General features: G+C 43.6%; 1 protein-coding gene across 5 annotated transcripts in view; it reads left to right on the top strand.

Moving 5' to 3' along the window:
- The window catches only part of chd2 (chromodomain helicase DNA binding protein 2), a 46,148-nt gene extending 32,627 nt beyond the window's left edge, over positions 1-13,521 (top strand). For 4 of the 5 annotated variants that reach the window (XM_071343333.1, XM_071343334.1, XM_071343331.1 and 1 more), the window contains 27 exons: positions 50-231; positions 392-516; positions 702-918; positions 2,600-2,689; positions 2,903-3,093; positions 3,228-3,416; positions 3,548-3,707; positions 3,948-4,100; positions 4,599-4,670; positions 5,432-5,581; positions 5,816-5,964; positions 6,043-6,139; positions 6,282-6,374; positions 6,504-6,677; positions 7,282-7,451; positions 7,541-7,722; positions 7,921-8,059; positions 8,237-8,387; positions 8,504-8,620; positions 8,744-8,866; positions 9,050-9,190; positions 9,455-9,568; positions 9,807-9,985; positions 10,519-10,618; positions 10,739-10,943; positions 11,070-11,331; positions 11,475-13,521. In XM_071343333.1, coding sequence (XP_071199434.1) covers positions 50-231; positions 392-516; positions 702-918; positions 2,600-2,689; positions 2,903-3,093; positions 3,228-3,416; positions 3,548-3,707; positions 3,948-4,100; positions 4,599-4,670; positions 5,432-5,581; positions 5,816-5,964; positions 6,043-6,139; positions 6,282-6,374; positions 6,504-6,677; positions 7,282-7,451; positions 7,541-7,722; positions 7,921-8,059; positions 8,237-8,387; positions 8,504-8,620; positions 8,744-8,866; positions 9,050-9,190; positions 9,455-9,568; positions 9,807-9,985; positions 10,519-10,618; positions 10,739-10,943; positions 11,070-11,331; positions 11,475-11,775 — 4,226 coding nt within the window. In that variant the 3' untranslated portion in view covers positions 11,776-13,521. Of the gene's footprint in view, positions 1-49; positions 232-391; positions 517-701; positions 919-2,599; positions 2,690-2,902; positions 3,094-3,227; positions 3,417-3,547; positions 3,708-3,947; positions 4,101-4,598; positions 4,671-5,431; positions 5,582-5,815; positions 5,965-6,042; positions 6,140-6,281; positions 6,375-6,503; positions 6,678-7,281; positions 7,452-7,540; positions 7,723-7,920; positions 8,060-8,236; positions 8,388-8,503; positions 8,621-8,743; positions 8,867-9,049; positions 9,191-9,454; positions 9,569-9,806; positions 9,986-10,106; positions 10,204-10,518; positions 10,619-10,738; positions 10,944-11,069; positions 11,332-11,474 lie in introns of those variants that run through there. The other variant, XR_011668038.1, reaches the window with a different exon arrangement.
- Positions 13,522-14,589: the final 1,068 nt, after the last annotated feature.

Below are 14,589 nucleotides of genomic sequence, written 5' to 3'. Positions count from 1 at the left end.
TCGTTCTGAAATTTTTTTCGCTGAAGATGTTGTTTTCACTGTACACCAGCTCACAGCCACAAGAATGGTGCTTCTTCCAATGAGCCAGAGTACCTGTGTAAGTGGATGGGCCTGCCTTATTCAGAGTGCAGCTGGGAGGATGGAGCTCTGCTGGGGAAGAAGTTCCAGCACTGTATAGACAGCTTCACCAACAGGAACTCCAGTAAAACAGTCCCCTCCAAAGACTGCAAAGTGAGTGAGGAAAGTGTCCCGACTAGATAGATTGCACATCAATACTCATCACAATTGTTTTATTTAAATGTTTACTAATATCAGCTAGAACACAAAAATGTACAATATATAGCTATGGTAATTTCAGAACAGTGCAGTGATTTTCTATCTCTAATTTCAGGTGTTGAAACAGAGGCCCAGATTTGTTGCACTAAAGAACCAGCCATCGTACATTGGGGATGAGAACCTGCAGCTGAGAGATTACCAGTTAGATGGACTGAACTGGCTGGCTCACTCCTGGTGCAGGTACACATCAAGTCACGAGGGACACTAGAGAAACAGTAGAGATTATTAAGGTTTTACTCATTGTATTTACTGGATGTACTGATACTGTACTGAGGTGTACTGTTAATTACCTGGAATTAGATAGTTAGCAGGTCATTTTAGCATCAATGTAACCCTAATAAGACTCCATGTTCTGTGTTTTTCAGGTGCAATAGTGTGATCCTGGCTGATGAGATGGGTCTGGGGAAAACCATCCAGACCATCTCGTTCCTGTCCTACATGTTCCACCAGCACCAGCTGTATGGGCCCTCCCTGGTGGTGGTACCCCTATCCACCCTCACCTCCTGGCAGAGAGAGTTTGACACCTGGGCCCCCGATATGAACGTGGTGGTCTACCTGGGAGACGTGATGAGCAGGAAATCGGTACGGAAATCCCCTCTTTACAAAACTCGAAAGAAGCGTTGTAGTCTTGTTGCCAACCAAAAATGAATATCCCCCTCTTTAATTTTTTATTTAACCTTTATTTAACTAGGCAAGTCAGTTAACTCTGAACCACCCATCCCGGATCCGGGATCATTGTCATCAGAAACGCTGACTAGCATAGCCTAGCATAGCGCCACAGGTAAATAATATAATATCATGAAATCACAAGTCCAATACAGCAAATGAAAGATAAACATCTTGTGAATCCAGCCAACATGTCCGATTTTTAAAATGTTTTACAGCGAAAACACAACATATATTTATGTTAGATCACCACCATATCCAAAAAACACAGCCATTTTTTCACAGCAAAGATAGCTTTCACAAAACCCACAAATAGAGATAAAATTAATCACTAACCTTTGAACATCTTCATCAGATGACAGTCATATGACATCATGTTATACGATACATATATGTTTTTTCCCCGATAATGTGCATATTTATAGCCACAAATCGTGGTTTTACATTGGCGCCATGTTCAGAAATGGCTCCAAAATAGCCAGAATAATTACAGAGAGCAACGTGAAATACAGAAATACTCATCATAAAACTTTGATGAAAGATACATGTTTTACATATAATTAAAGATACACTGGTTCTTAATGCAACCGCTGTGTTAGATTTAAAAAATAACTTTAGTAAAAAGCATCCCATGCAATAATCTGAGACGGCGCTCAGCCATTCTCCACCATGTTGGAGTCAACAGAAATACGAAATTACATCATAAATATTCCCTTACCTTTGAACTTTCATCAGAATGCAGTGCCAGGAATCCTAGTTCCACAATAAATCGTTGTTTTGTTTTATAATGTCCATTACTTCTGTCGAATTAGCAACTTTGGCTAGCATGTGTAGTTCACGTGTCCATACAAATTTACGCTAATGAACGAAAACTTCAAAAAGTGATTTTACAAATCGAATAAACTGGTCAAACTCAGTTGAGAATCAATCTTCAGGATGTTTTTCTCATATATATCCAATAACGTCCCAAACGGAGCATTTCTTCATGTCTATATAACCCATGGCAGAGAAGGACATCACATGCCCAGTGTGCGTGACCAAGAACTGGCAATCTGCCTGACCAGTCACTCCAATGGCTCTCATCCGGTCCCACATCAAGCTAGACGCTTCATTCCACGTTCTACTGCCTGTTGACATCTAGTGGAAGGTGTATGAAGTGCATACAGATCCATAAATATAGGAGAATTGAATAGGCGATGACTTTCACAGCGACCCATTTCAGAATTTTCACTTCCTGTTTGGAAGTTTGCCTGCCATATGAGTTCTGTTTTACTCACCGATATAATTCAAACCGTTTTAGAAACTTCAGAGTGTTTTCTATCCAATAGTAGTAATAATATGCATATCATATGATCTAGGACAGAGTACGAGGCCGTTCAATTTGGGCACCAATTCATCCAAAAGTGAAAATGTCGCCCCCTCTCCTAGAGAAGTTAAGAACAATTATTTGTGGGTTAAGTGCCTTGTTCAGGGGCAGAATGACAGATTTTTACCTTGTCAGCTCGGGGATTCGATCTAGCAACCTTTCGGTTACTGGCCCAACGCTCTAACTACTAGGCTACCTGCCGCCCCTCTGCTTTGCTTTTGTGTTGTACAGATCCGTGACTATGAGTGGGTATGCCATCAGACGAAGAGAATAAAGTTCAATGCACTTATAACCACGTATGAAATTCTACTGAAAGACAAGGTAAGGCATCTGTATTTCTTGGAAGTATTTTCAGACGGATGTATTTCGATAAACTGAATCGGCTTCGATTTGTACTGGCCAAAATAGTACACATTTAGTTGATTATTAAAAATAAAATAAAAAGACAAAGGAAACATTAATTGTTTGATTGAATACAACTCTCCACTCAATCAATGTGTGTGGTCTCACTCAATGTGTGTGGTCTGTCCATAGGGGGTGTTGGGGAACATAAACTGGGCTTTCTTGGGTGTGGACGAAGCTCACAGGCTAAAGAATGACGACTCCCTGTTGTACAAAACCCTGATTGAGTTCCGGTCCAACCACAGACTTCTTATCACAGGGACACCACTGCAGAACTCTCTCAAAGAGCTGTGGTCCCTTCTGCACTTCCTCATGCCTGACAAGTATGTACTTCTCCTCTCTATAAAATACATCATGTATATTATGGCAAATGTGGACTTTGCGAAGAGCAACCTGTGCATTTGTATTCATTTACAGTGTTCTTATCCCGATGCAATTGTACTTTCCCCCTCTGAAGGTTTGAAAATTGGGAAGATTTTGAAAGTGAGCATGGTAAAGGGACTGACAATGGCTACCAGAGCCTCCACAAAGTCCTTGAGCCCTTCCTCCTGAGGCGTGTAAAGAAGGATGTGGAGAAATCCCTGCCTGCCAAGGTAGAACAGATCCTCCGTGTGGACATGTCTGCTGTGCAGAAGCAGTACTACAAGTACGTTCCCTCATATGTAGCGCTTCTGTCTATCCATGTCTGCCTGTCTGGACAGATGATTTGAGCAGTATCTAAGGTCTTACTCCTTGTCCCTGAAGTTAACTGGTGGCGTGTTTTGGTGCTTGTTTCAGGTGGATTCTGACCAGGAACTTCAGAGCCTTGCAGAAAGGCACCCGAGGCAGCTCCTCTGGCTTCCTCAACATCGTCATGGAGCTGAAGAAGTGCACTAACCATGGTTTCCTCATCAAACAGCCTGAGGAAGAGTGTGACACTCCACAGGAGCACCTGCAGGTAGGACTAGCAAGAAGAGCTCAGCTCAGTGCATTATGGTAAAAGATGTGTTATGTCCATGTGATAATACAGTGGACTATCTCTACTTTTGCTGTTTTGAACATTTAGAAATACCCTCATTGGTTAAAATGGCAGCAGAGCATGATTACATGTAGCCACACTAATGTATCGGTTTGTTAGAGGTTGGAGAAGAGATGTTAATTTCCATATGTTTGACCGTTGACCTTTTGCGTATCTAAGGCGTTGGTGAGGGGCAGTGGGAAGCTGGTTCTTCTGGACAAGCTACTGACCAGACTTCGGGACAGGGGCAACAGAGTCCTCATCTTCTCCCAGATGGTGCGCATGTTGGACATCCTGGCTGAGTACCTGGCCCTGAAGCGCTACCCATTCCAGGTAGGGTATAACACAGCCCAGGGGATGGCAAGGCAGGAGGTCCAAACCTTCAGTAGTGTACCTGCTGTTCTTTTATTCTGCATGACTTGTCCTTGTTCTCTTACATCTCCATTAAATGTTAATACATCTTTATTATGGTGACTTAGTGAGGGTGTTTTCAGTAGCTGTTGAGATATTGGAGCAGTGTTGGAGTCCACTCAGATGTTAACCGACTCATGTGTCAGTGTTGCCGCAAACATGCTCTGGCATAGTTATTTTTATCCTCAAGTTATTTTTGATGGGGACTGGCCTGTCCCCAGAGCCAGAGTGACTACTGGGTCTTAGCACAGGTAAATAACTAGACATAGTTTTACTGCTGTAATTCTCTTTGACAATATGCTGCTTGCCTGATGGATCATATAATGCCATGTATAGCTGAGCATTCCCAAGTGGGATCTTAGGGGTTGGAGTTCAGGCAAGGTTCCAAGGCCTGAAAACTCTCCTTCCCTCTCTTCTCAGCGCCTGGATGGCTCCATAAAGGGAGAAATACGAAAACAAGCACTTGACCACTTTAATGCTGAAGGCTCTGAGGTATGTCATCTATACTATACTATGTTTTAGCTATTGCAGATGGCAGGTCTGGACATTCGAGGCGATGATATTTGAAGTGTCTGTCAGCCCTGAATCTGCGTCGGAACTCAGTTGGTATGCATTTCACTTACTCAGCGAATGTTGATGTTTGTGCGTCAGGCGACGTATCTACCGTGAAGATAACCATAGTGATACCATACATTAACATGATTAACATGACAGCCAGTACATTGTTTCATCTAGTGTTAAGATTTATTTTCCTCAGAAGTTATCATATTCTTTTGAGGTCAACTTAGCAAGACACATTTACTGATCTGTGATAGCGTAGCTCAACCAAGTAAAAACAAAATGGCCGTGACTTACCTGGTGTGTTTTACCACATCAGGTAACACTTTATTTGGATCGTCCCAAGTAGATGATTTGTAGATGTTAAATAACTGTCAACAACATTTCAACTAACCCTAGCTCAAATCTTAACCCTTATCCTAACACTTGTTCTAAACCTAACCCTTACTGTAACCTTAGCAAGCGGTTTCTTATCAATAGGTAGTTTGTTGATATATGACCATCTGTGGATCATCTATATGGGAATATCCAAATAAAGTGTGAACCCACAACATAAAAGCCACAAGAACGGTTATCACACTTGACATGTTCTCTACTTCAGGCATTTCGTCCCTTCACCTGTGATGTTCAGCAGGTTTGGAATGGTGCACTATGTGATTTGTTTTGAGAATAATAATCTCCCCCTCTCTGTCCAGGACTTCTGTTTCCTGCTATCCACAAGAGCTGGAGGTTTGGGTATCAACCTTGCCTCTGCAGACACTGTGGTCATCTTTGACTCTGACTGGAACCCTCAGAACGACCTGCAGGCTCAGGCCAGGGCTCACAGGATTGGCCAGAAGAAGCAGGTATCTACAACTAGACCCACTGTCCTAAGTATTGAGGGAAGGTTTAGCTAAGCACACGATTGTTGGTCTTATTCTGGTGACTTGATCCTAATGAATAAAACCTGTGAGGTACAGTAGGAAGTTAGTAATCAGTTTGGCATACGTTTTCTTTGGCAGAGCCATCATGGAAAATGTTTGTCTTCCAACTTTGTAAGTGAGACGTTTAAATGTCTCCTTTCTTGTATTTCTGAACAGGTGAATATATATCGCTTGGTCACAAAGGGATCTGTGGAGGAGGACATTATTGAGAGAGCCAAGAAGAAGATGGTTTTGGACCATCTTGTAATTCAGAGAATGGACACCACTGGTCGAACTGTATTGGATAACAACTCCGGAAATTCAAAGTGAGGAAACTTCACCATGCGGTCTACTAGACATGAGGTCCCTCAGGTTCTTAACTTAACATCAACATCTTTTCACAGCTCCAACCCATTCAATAAAGATGAGCTGACTGCCATTCTGAAGTTTGGAGCTGAAGATCTGTTCAAAGAGGCAGAAGGAGAGGAGACTGAACCTACGGTACACAGACACACATTTCTATTGATTATGTACTCTGTTGAAAGTTAAGTTGTATGAGTGATCGATTTTCAAACTTCCACATTTGCAGAATGTCTGTGTTCCTTGTAATTTACATTGTACCTTTCTCTATTCACCCTTGCAGGAGATGGATATTGATGAGATCTTGCGGTTGGCTGAAACCAGAGAAAGCGACCAGGGATCAAGTGCCACAGATGAGCTTCTCTCTCAGTTCAAGGTACCTAGAAGTTGATACAACTCTCAGCCTGCTTTTCACAATACTTCTCGGAATACCTTTAGCTACTATTCTAACTAAAGATAGAATAGTATTCCCAGTCTCAGACAGTACATGTGTGTCTCCCTCCAGGTGGCCAACTTCTCCAACATGGAGGAGAGTGCTCCAGAGATGGTGGAGCGGATGGTGCCTGACTGGGACGACATCATCCCGGAGGACCAGCGGCGGAGGCTGGAGGAGGAGCAGAAGCAGAAGGAGATGGAGGACATCTACATGCTGCCTAGAAGCAGGAGCTCCAATAAGAGGGTATACAGGAGAGAACACACATCTCACGTTAAATCTCTGGAGCATGACAGAGATGTGACTACTCCATGGTGCAGCTCAGGTGGCTGTGTGTGAAGGGGCTCCCCCAGGGAGTGTGTGTGCTGCTGAACTGTTTACTTTCATCCTCTCCTGCTCTCTGTCGGGGGTCTGATGGGGTGGTAATGAGGTGTTTACTGCCTCACGGTGTAGGTGAATCCCTGGTGATTCCACTGCCTGTGTATGTGAATCTACTGCATGAGAAGCTTCCTTAATGAATCATTAGGGCTTATAGCAGCGTTGTCCCTTGTGATGCAGCAGTGGGTATTTATATCACACAGATAATATCCTATGCTGTTGAAGGTTATCTAAATTCATGAAATGCATGGAAGAGTCACCTCAAAATTATTCATTGGTGTGATTCAATTATAATTATTGATTAGATTTTCTCTTGATTTTACTTAATATTATAGTAGAGAAAACAAACATCCTTAAACATTTCAGCATTCAGAAGTATTCATAACTCAAAAAGGCATTGGGCAATTACAATCAGTAGGAAATAGGTTTTGCTTGTTGTGTCTGAAGGTTGTATTGTGTCTATCAATTGCAGGCCCAAGCCAACGACAGTGACAGTGACGTTGGCTCCAAGCTGAAGCACCGCTCCTCGGGCTCTGAGAGCGAGACGGACGACAGCGGCGATGACAAGAAGCCAAAGAGGAGAGGCAGGCCCAGAGCCCGCAAGAACAACGTGGAGGGTTTTACTGATGCAGAGATCCGCAGGTTTGTAGGTCTCTTTGGCCATTTAGACTGAATAGTTTCTCAGTGTTTCATTAAACACTTAGTTCATGTTTTACTCTTTCCTTCACCAGGTTCATCAAGGCTTATAAGAAATTTGGAGCTCCGCTTGAAAGGCTGGAGGGCATTGCCCGGGACTCAGAGCTGGTGGACAAATCCCAGGCAGACCTGAAGAGACTGGGAGAGCTGATCCATAGCAGCTGTGTGACGGCTGTCCAAGAGCATGAAGAGCACCTCAGAGAGAATCCCAGTGAAGGTGAGTGTGTCTGACTGCTGCCGACGGCCTGCCTGTCTGTCTGACGGCCATCTGATTCAGATTTTTAGGAATCAGGGCTTAGAATGTGTGTTCTAATGTTTTGACTCCTGTATACCCGGTTTCTTTAGCCAAAGGTCCTGGGAAGCGCAGAGGTATTAAGTTCTAATGTTTTGACTCCTGTATACCCGGTTTCTTTAGCCAAAGGTCCTGGGAAGCGCAGAGGTATTAACATCAAGATCTCAGGAGTGCAGGTCAATGCCAAGTCCATCATTCAGCACGAGGAGGAGTTTGAGCCACTGCACAAAGCTGTACCAGCCAATCCTGCTGAGAGAAACCAGTAAGTTACCATTGTAGATATATTTGAGGCCTGTGAAACATTTTATCAGATGACAATAAATATTACTATAACAGATGTGGGTCAAAGCGGTAACAACTGATGCAGACACCAGGGCATTGTCATGATGGGCTGCAGTAGCAGAGGGTTTGACCACCTCTCCTCCTCTTCCCGCCACAGGTTCCAACTGACCTGCAGAGTGAAGGTGCCTCACTTTGATGTGGACTGGGATCTGCAGGATGACACTCAACTGTTGCTGGGGGTCTATGAGCATGGCTACGGCAACTGGGATCTGATGAAGACCGACCCGGATCTCAAACTCGCAGACAAGGTAACCATCAGAATGTCAGAATAAAAAATGTTCTCAGAAAGCTGTGGAACTCGATGAAACTATAAAGCTGTGCGTTAGATTGGCTCCTGGTAACAAATTGTATTCTATATGCACAGATTCTCCCCGATGACCCAGAGAAGAAACCTCAAGGGAAGCAGTTGCAGGCCAGATCAGACTACCTTCTGAAGATGCTGAAGAAAGAAGCGGACTGTAAAGATGTTACTAAGGAGGAGGTTAGAAAAGACATGGCTGCTCTGTTTAACAGGACCTCTTTTAAATAATAAATGTACAGTTTGTCTGGTATTGGTTTCTGCACAGTATATACCCCCTTGGCTCATCATATCTCTCCCCCCCAGGCCAAAGTGAAGAAGAGGAAGCCTCGGGTGAAGAAAGAGAACAAGGCCCCTAAAGATGAACAGGGCAATGACATCTCCTCCCCCCACATGTCAGACAACCCCTCAGAGGAAGGGGAGGTGAGAGTAAGTCATCTCAAAACACCCAGCTCTACCTGCCTATCAACCACCAGTCTTTTCACAAGGGAGTTTCCTGTTGGTTACAGAATACCGGGATAGAGAAAACAAGGGAAATGTGATGCAGTCTTTGTTGGTAGTCCACCAGAACTAGTTTACTTATTTACCGTTCTGTGTTCTTTATTTAACCAGGATGACGGGACTGAAAAAACTCCCACAAAGAAGAGGCAGAAGAAAAAGGATAACAAAGAGAACAAAGAAAAACACGGAACTCCTAAAAAAGAGAAGGACACGGACAAAGACAAAAAACGTCCGAAGCCAAAAAAAGAAAAGGTACTTTGGCAGTGGCAAACTTTATGCATTGTGCTGCGGTAGTTTGCAATTTCACACCCACTAACATTTTCTGTTTCCGAACAAATGGGGGAACATTTAGCTTTGTCTGTGTTGTTGGTGGTGGATGTAGGAAGATGGGGTGTACAGATTAGGTTATAGGATTGCTCCTAGATCACTGGGGGGAATAGTGTCACTGTGCAGGTGTTTGTATGGAGATCTGTGTTAACCTGCTTGGTGGTGTGTCTGTTTGTTTGTCTGTGTCAGGCTAAAGGAGCTAAAGGGAAGAAGCCCCAGGGGCCGGTCCACATTACTGCTGGGAGTGACCCTGTTCCCATCGGAGAGGAGGACGATGAGCTGGACCAGGAGAACTTCAGCATAGTGAGTTATTGCACCCTGTCACAACTAGAGCATGGCCATGCTAGTTACCCACCGGCATGGACAGGATAAGGAAACATATTAACTACATTGAAGACTAATGTAGGTGTTAATAAGGCATTTAATATGTCAAACATAATAGATGTTCTGTTACAGCTGAGGGTAATTGAAACATGGTTCATCTTTTGCTTGGTGCTCTCTTGTACTTAGCGGAGTAAACTGTGTCTGTGTGTCTGTCTAGTGTAAGGAGCGCATGAGGCCAGTGAAGAAGGCCCTAAAACAGCTGGATAAGCCTGACGAGGGCCTGTCTGTGCAGGAGCAGCTCCAACACACACGCACCTGCCTGCTGAAGATAGGAGACCGCATCACTGAGTGCCTTAAAGCCTACAGCGACCCAGAGCATGTCAAAACATGGCGTCGGTAAGCCCTCAGCCAACCATAAGTTATAAACTGAGTGTACAAAACATTAGGAATATCTTTCTAATATTGAGTTGCATCCTTTTTTGTATGGACTCTACAAGGTGTTGAAATCATTCCACAGGGATGTTGGCCCATGTTGACTTCAATGCTTCCCACAGTTGTCAAGTTGGCTTGATGTCGTTTGGGTGGTGGACCATTCTTGATACACATGGGAAACAGTTGAGCGTTTTTTTTAACCTTTCTCCTCCCTTTCATATACACTGATTTGAAGTGGATTTAACCAGGTGACATCAATAAGGGTTCATAGCTTTCACCTGGTCAGTCTGTCATGGAAAGAACAGGTGTTCCTAATGTTTTGTACACTGTGTATGCACTGAAGGTTTGATTATGAAACAAACTCCTTGGTCATTTAAGTCAATCTATGTTTTTAATTCTGATGCCATTGAGTTTCATTAAAATAGTTCTCCATATTAAGGGTAACTCTCTTGTCTGTCACTTAACATGACTTACCAAGATGTCTCTTTGTTTGGCAGGAACCTCTGGATTTTTGTGTCTAAGTTCACAGAATTTGGAGCGAGGAAGCTTCACAAGCTGTACAAGATGGCTCAGAAGAAGCGGTCTCGGGAGGAGGAGGTGAGCTGGTCTCTTCTCCTAGTATGAAAACTCAGGCTTCTGTAACAAGTACAATCAGACAAACCTTATTATTGCTTGGCCCTCTGCTTAACCCTTCCATTGCCCTTTGCTTATTTTCAGAAGGAGCATAGAAAAAAGGGGGATGACCCGTCAGGCAGGAAGAAGTCTTTCCGAGCAGAGGCGTCTGGTTCCAGTCGAGACTCCACCGGCACCCAGCCATCGTCCAAGTCTCATCCAGGCATGCCCCACCCCTCTCCAACGTCCCCCCATGGTCCCCACAGAGAAAGCTACAACCAGTCCAACAAGCGACACTTTGGAAATGATGGTAAGAGTTGTTTATTTTGTATGAAGTATGCACAATTCTACAACTTTGCAGCACTTGTGTGGATTTCTATCAAATTTTTTATGAGCACGACACCTCATGGGACACTATTTTATCTCATTATAAAAGATCGAGGAGATTGGCAGAGAGATCGTAAATACAACTACCCTGGAAATAGCAACCAGCCCTGGCAAAACGAGCGGCATCATCCATATGACGCCCATCGGTATAAGGACCATCACTATGGCGACCGTCGTCCGCGTGAAGACTCCTACCGCAGCAGCTCTAGTAGTTACCGTAGTGGCGGCAGCAGCAGCTCCCCTCGGAAGAGGCCGTATGACCAATATGACAGCGACAGAGAACACAGGGACCGTCGTGCCTATTACGACAGGTGAGAATTAGGCCTTTTCAAACACAATAATGTAGAGATTTGTATTTGTCAGTATTGGAATGTAATGCTAAAACCATATGAGTTGTGATAGCTTGTAGCTCTGTAGTAGTAAGCTCTGAAAGACATCATCCCTCTCGCTCCAGACATCCAGACTCAAAGCGGAGACGCGGCGATGACTTCCGTCCTCCCCAAGACTTCAGGGGGAGTGGAGGCCATCCCCAGGACTTCAGGGTGAGGATGCCAGAGCATAGGGGGCCCCCGGGGCCAGCAGGGCCAGAACACTTCACCCGGCCCTATCCAGACAACAAACCCCCCCCCCTGCTGGACCCACGCTCCCCACAGGCGCAGAAGTCCCCCCAGGACTCGCGCTCGCCAACTGCAGAGCGGACTGCAGAGCAGAAAGCAGCTGCGGCTGATTTAAACTGGAACAACAGGAAGACATGAGGACTGCCGCTGAAGGACAATATGAGTGTATTTTGTTCAGGTGATGAACACAGTGTGAACTCCACATGCTGCTGAAGGACAGGTCTGAGCTGGCTAGACTCACTGGTTGCTTGGCCGGACACACACTCAGTCGCAAATACTCTGTTTACCAGCAAACACCAAACTCCAAACCCCTCCTCCAGGTGTGACTGTGGTAGTGAACTGTCTGTGCCCATATTGAAATCTATTACAGATGTTTGTTTTTTTTAGATGAAATGACAGGTGATCAGTCTGTGTTAGTGATGAGTCTGTAAAATGCCTGTGGATCACTAGTCCCATGGACTATTATCTGGGGAAAGCTTACAATGCCTAAAAGGTTGATGTTGACTGATCTTGGAACATAAAAGTGCCTACAGTATTTGGCCTTTTTGACTGTTAGAGGTATGGGATTATTCCCAAAGGAACCATGACTTTGATTTTCTTTTTTGTGTTTAGCTTTATGCCATTATGATGTCCATAGGAAATGTTTCTGTAAAAATGTCATATTTATCATGTCACCCTCACCTTCAAATGTTTATGAATCTTAATGTTGAGATGGTCGTACAACTATCATTTCATAAAGAGATGCACCTTCTTCCCCAAATCCAAATGGGAGTGCATCCTTATGTCTAAATTGAAGTGGAGAATAGTAAGTTAGTCAGCTTGCCAGTACCTAGTCCTCAGAATGACTATTTAAAAGGTTTTAATGAGAATTTCTCATTACTGTTGATAATCATTCTTCTGTAAAGACATTCATCATTGCAAGTTTCTTTAAGTTGATAAAAACCACTTACTCGCTGATAAGTTGAGGACCTAATGAAAGGACAACTTTCTAAGCAGTATTTAAGGTAATTCCTTGTGCAAAGGTTCAGAAGAACACTATGACAATGTTTAAGCCTAATATCCCTAATAACATTTATTTGTAGATGTGCAAAGAATGAAGCTATTTCAACCATATTTCTGTGTCTTATGTATGAATGGTACTTTTGCATCTTACATTGCACTAGAAGTACTGCACTCTACCGCTTTATTCCACCCATAAAAGTATTGAACAATGTTTGAGAAGACTGGAAATCATTTTCTCTTTCTCTAAAGTTAAAAGATTGTTTGATTCCCAGCGACAGCAATGTAACTAACTTCTGGTAAATTTTCAAAGGGACATTTGAGTGTTTACGAATGTGGTTGATGACAAGCTGTTATTGGTCAATCTGGTTCAGTGCCAAACCAGAGACTGGCCCTGCTCTGGTTCTTATGATTTCTGGTGTTTTGGTGTGCTTCTCCCATTTGTGCCTTATTTTTGTGTATATTTTCATACTGTATATGGGTTCATGTACATTAGTGTACTCAACTACAGCAATGATGCAGTATTAAACAGTCATGTTTTGAGACTTCTCAATGGATGATTGTGGAACGCTTGTTAAGTGAAGACTGGAGGTGGGAACAAATTGTTTAGTTTGTCATGTTCTTCTGTAACTCCCCACAAGTTATTGGGAAAAGGATAAACAGCATTACACAGGTGAATCTGTGTATTATGTCCTCTGTGGGTAGATCTGTTACAAGGAATAGTCAACCAACACCGCCTTCCTTCCTTTTCTCCACGCTACAGTCCCTGGACCTGTCCTCTTGAAAACAAGCCGAAATAATTTATATTTGTGAAAGCCACTCTTCACATAATCTACTGTAAAAATGTTAATAGACATATGTATTAAACTTTCCTACATTATGAAACGCATCGTCACTTGTTTATTAATCTAGTAAAGTATAAGACCAACAATCAATCTGATTATGATAAAGGTTAATTGCTTTGTGAATACTATTAATGTCATTGGGAATCTTGACCCTTCCCACAACATTTACAGTGCATTCAGAAAGCATTCACTTTTCCCACATTTTGTTCGGTTACAGCCTTATTCTAAAATGGATTAAATTGTTTTTTCTGTCAATCGACACACAATACCCCATAATAACAAAGCAAAAACTGGTTTTTAGAAATTTTAGCAAATGTATAATTTTTTTTACAAAAATGGCAATTACATAAGTATTCAGACCCTTTACTCAGTACTTTGTTGACGCACCTTTGGCAGCCTGGAGTCCTCTTGGGTATGACGCTACAAGCTTGGCACAACTGTATTTAGGGAATTTTCCCCCATTCTTCTCTGCAGATCCTCTCAAGCTCTGTCAGGTTGGATGGGTAGCGTCTCTCCAGAGATGTTCGATCGAGTTCAAGTCCGGGCTCTGGCTGGGCCACAAGTACATTGAGACTTGTCCTGAAGCCACTCCTGCATCGTCTTGGCTGTGTACTTTGGGTCGCTGTCCTGTTGGAAGGTGAACCGTTGCCCAAGTTTTAGGTCCTGATTGCTCTTTAGAGGTTTTCATCAAGGATCTCTGTACTTTTCTCCATCTTTCCCTCGATCCTGACTAGTCTCCCAGTCCCTACCGCTGAAAAACATCCCCACAGCATGATACTAACACCAGCATGCTTTACTGTAGGGATGGTATTGGCCAGGTGAGTGATGCCTGGTTTCCTCCAGACCTGATGCTTGGTATCCATGCCAAATAGTTCAAATCAGACCAGAATCTACTTTCTCATGGTCTGAGAGCCCACTTGGCACCTAAAGGACTGTCCTGCATTTTACTGAGGAGAGGCTTCTGTCTGGCCACTCTACGATAAAGGCCTGACTGGTGGACCGCTGCTGAGACAGTTGTCATTCTGGAAGGGTCTCCATCTCCACAGAGGAACTGGAGCTCTGTCACAGTGACCATCAGGTTGTTGGTCACCTCCCTGACCAAGGCCTT

Source organism: Salvelinus alpinus, chromosome 15 (genome assembly GCF_045679555.1).
Source record: "Salvelinus alpinus chromosome 15, SLU_Salpinus.1, whole genome shotgun sequence".
In the NCBI taxonomy this organism is placed as follows: Eukaryota; Metazoa; Chordata; class Actinopteri; order Salmoniformes; family Salmonidae; genus Salvelinus; species Salvelinus alpinus.
The sequence above is the reverse complement of the archived record's forward strand: the minus strand, read 5'-3'. Positions and strand labels throughout refer to the sequence as shown.